General features: G+C 44.5%; 1 protein-coding gene across 1 annotated transcript in view; it reads right to left on the reverse strand.

Moving 5' to 3' along the window:
- Positions 1–6: 6 nt before the first annotated feature.
- Positions 7–2,820, reverse strand: part of LOC116377500 (diacylglycerol kinase delta-like) — an 11,797-nt gene continuing 8,983 nt past the window's right edge. The window contains exons 12-16 of the mRNA XM_031839145.1: positions 2,166–2,478; positions 1,932–2,057; positions 601–729; positions 427–520; positions 7–304 (exon numbers count right to left, since the gene is read on the reverse strand). Coding sequence (XP_031695005.1) covers positions 163–304; positions 427–520; positions 601–729; positions 1,932–2,057; positions 2,166–2,478 — 804 coding nt within the window. The 3' untranslated portion in view covers positions 7–162. The remainder of the gene's footprint in view (positions 305–426; positions 521–600; positions 730–1,931; positions 2,058–2,165; positions 2,479–2,820) is intronic.

A 2,820-nucleotide genomic window follows, 5' to 3' on the forward strand; every position in this document is an offset into this window, starting at 1 on the left:
ATACAAACTACAAACCTCACTCATACAAACTACAAACCTCACTCATAAAAACAACAAACCTCACTCATGAAAACTACAAACTTTACTCATACAAACCTCACTCATAAAAACTACAAACTTCACTCATAAAAACTACAAACCTCACTCATAAAAACGACATAATTAATAATAATTAAATAATGTGAAGGTGGACCTGCACTTCTCTGGATGTTCGTCTCTCTTGTTGTTGAAGTCCAGAGAGATTTTAGCGTCCAGTCCGATTCCAAAGTAGTTATTCATGACACACTTCTCAGTGTAGCAGTCCCTGTACACACAGATAGGCAATCAGATAGAGACAGAGAGAGACAGACAGGCTGTCAGAGAGAGAAACAGAGAAAGAGAGAGAGAGAGAGACAGACAGAGAGAGAGACAGAAAGAGAGTCTCACATGTTGTCGGGGTCACAGCTGAACGGGTCGGCATTGACCAAAAGTCGACTGATCACAGAACTGCTGGAGAGAGAAGCTGAGATTCCTCTAAGACCTGCACACACACACACACAAACACATCAGACTGATGACATCATGATAACATTCAGGACTTCCTGGCGGACCTCAGAGTACCTGGATAGAGGATCTTTGTGTCGAGTGTGGGCGTGGTCTCCCTACTTCCTGTCTGGACAGGAAGTGATGCAGAGCTGCCCAGTGACTGGCTGCCTTTACTGATCAGCTTCTCACAGGGCCTCTTACTGACTGAGGAGACAGACAGGCAGAGAGAGAGACAGGTCTATAAGCTCAATGGTGACAGCATGTACTTCCTGTCCTCTGCCCACAGACCCAAGTGGACCAGATCCTCATGGTTCTGGATATTTGAAGGACCAGTTCATGTCGTCTTCAAGGTCTGTTGTTTGTTTACTCACCATATTTATGTATGCCTCCTGATAAATATAGAATATATATACATACTGTATATATTAGGGCTGGGCAAGTTAACGCGTTATCGCACTAATTAATTAACGCTGACAATTATTTTATCGTGCGTTAACGCACTTTTCTTTTTATTATTAAGCGGACATTTTTAACACAAGAACCCGGCAGCGAGCGGTGAACAGCTGTTTGTGTAGCATCACTTCCGTCTCTTCCTGTTCCCTTCACCTACATTCCCCTGGGTCCTAAGTCCCTCCATGTACAGCTTCTTATCACACTCTATGTACCAACGTACATTTATAACAAATACCACACATATTACGGTAATCAGTGTTGCATATGTGTCAAACTCTATCGGTGCATCTCCGGTCTGTCTTTGTTCATCCTGCATCGCTCTGTTCTGTTCTTTAATGTAACGTAACTGGAGTGACGGAGCCTCTCCCAGCTGTTAGCAGACTGTTGTGCTAGCAGGCTCGCGAGCGAGCTGTACCCAGCATGCAGTTCGGCGGTGAAATTTTATAAATGTACAATTATTAGTGTTACAAATTGTTTATGTGTCACAGACTGTTGTGTGCTGTTGTGTTTTTCTCTGTTAAAGAGCGTTAGTTGTGGGTTGTTAATTGTTGTGTTATAAAGTTATGACCATGACTAGGGTTCCCTCTCAATACATATAAGACAACTAGCGCTGACCGCTGTGCAATAGTGGCAAACAATACATTTAGCTGCCTGTTGAAAGCAGACAGCAGTTGTATGCACCGGTATAATGGTGTGTGAAGAATTCATATCATACGGGAAATTGAAATCGGTATACTGCCCAGCCCTAGTCTTTATTATAGTTTGGACAATTTTGTACCAATATTTGACGGGCCGGATTAAAAAGCCCAACGGGCCGTATCTGGCCCGCGGGCCGTAGTTTGCCCATGCCTGCTCTATAGGGTGGGTAGATATTATGAGTGATCCAGTCAGTAGTGTTTTTTCTATTGAAATAAACTGGCACCAGTAGTACCAGACGCAGCAGCACCACTGACCTCTGCGTGTGTTGCAGTGCTTGGTGCTGTAGGACGACTGCAGAGACAACTTGTCCTGTTCTTCTTCCTCCTCTTCCAACCCCTCATCTTCCCCAGGTGGACTGAGAGAGTTCTGCTCTTCCACCGCTGAAAGACACGAGAGAGAAGAGTAAAGACTACAAACATGCAGAGAAAAAGTTAAAGACTACAAACATGTCCGATGGTGTTCTTAAACTATCGTGTGATGATTCCGACCTTTCTCCGTGTGCTCGATGATCTGTCTGATGGCTTTCTTCAGACTGTTGGCTCTCAGCATCAGCTGCTCTCGAGGTTTAAATATGGCCACCGCTGAAGAGGAAGCAATAATCCATGGGGAGAGGGGCGGGGCATGAGGAGGATGATGATTGTGACGCTGATGATGAAGAGAAGGAGGCAGCACAACTCCTTCAGCATCCTCCTGCTCCTCAGCGATGGTGGGGGGAGGGGGCGGGGGGGGCACGGTGGAGGCCTGAGACTCTTCATTCAGAGTCTTTAGGAGGGAGTCCAGCTTCTCCTTTAACACACCACACTACACACAGACATGACTCAGCATATTACAGACACGACTCGGCAAATTAAAGACACGACTCAGCATATTACAGACAGACACGACTTGGCACATTACAGACACGACTCGGCACATTACAGACAGACAAACTTCACCAGGTTCATCTCTGTCAGCTCACCTGGTCGTTTCCATATATTTACCATCACACGATTTGACCCAAACATTTAAGTAAGAAGAGGAAACAACCTTTTTTATCTCGAGATACTGATATTAAAGTTTGAATAGTGTCCTTTAAAGGCTTCCATATAACAGAAACACAATGTCAACAGTTTCTTATACATATATACAGTTGTGTGAAAAAGT

This window comes from Anarrhichthys ocellatus, unplaced genomic scaffold (assembly GCF_004355925.1).
Source record: "Anarrhichthys ocellatus isolate YVR2014 unplaced genomic scaffold, GSC_Weel_1.0 scaffold1325, whole genome shotgun sequence".
In the NCBI taxonomy this organism is placed as follows: Eukaryota; Metazoa; Chordata; class Actinopteri; order Perciformes; family Anarhichadidae; genus Anarrhichthys; species Anarrhichthys ocellatus.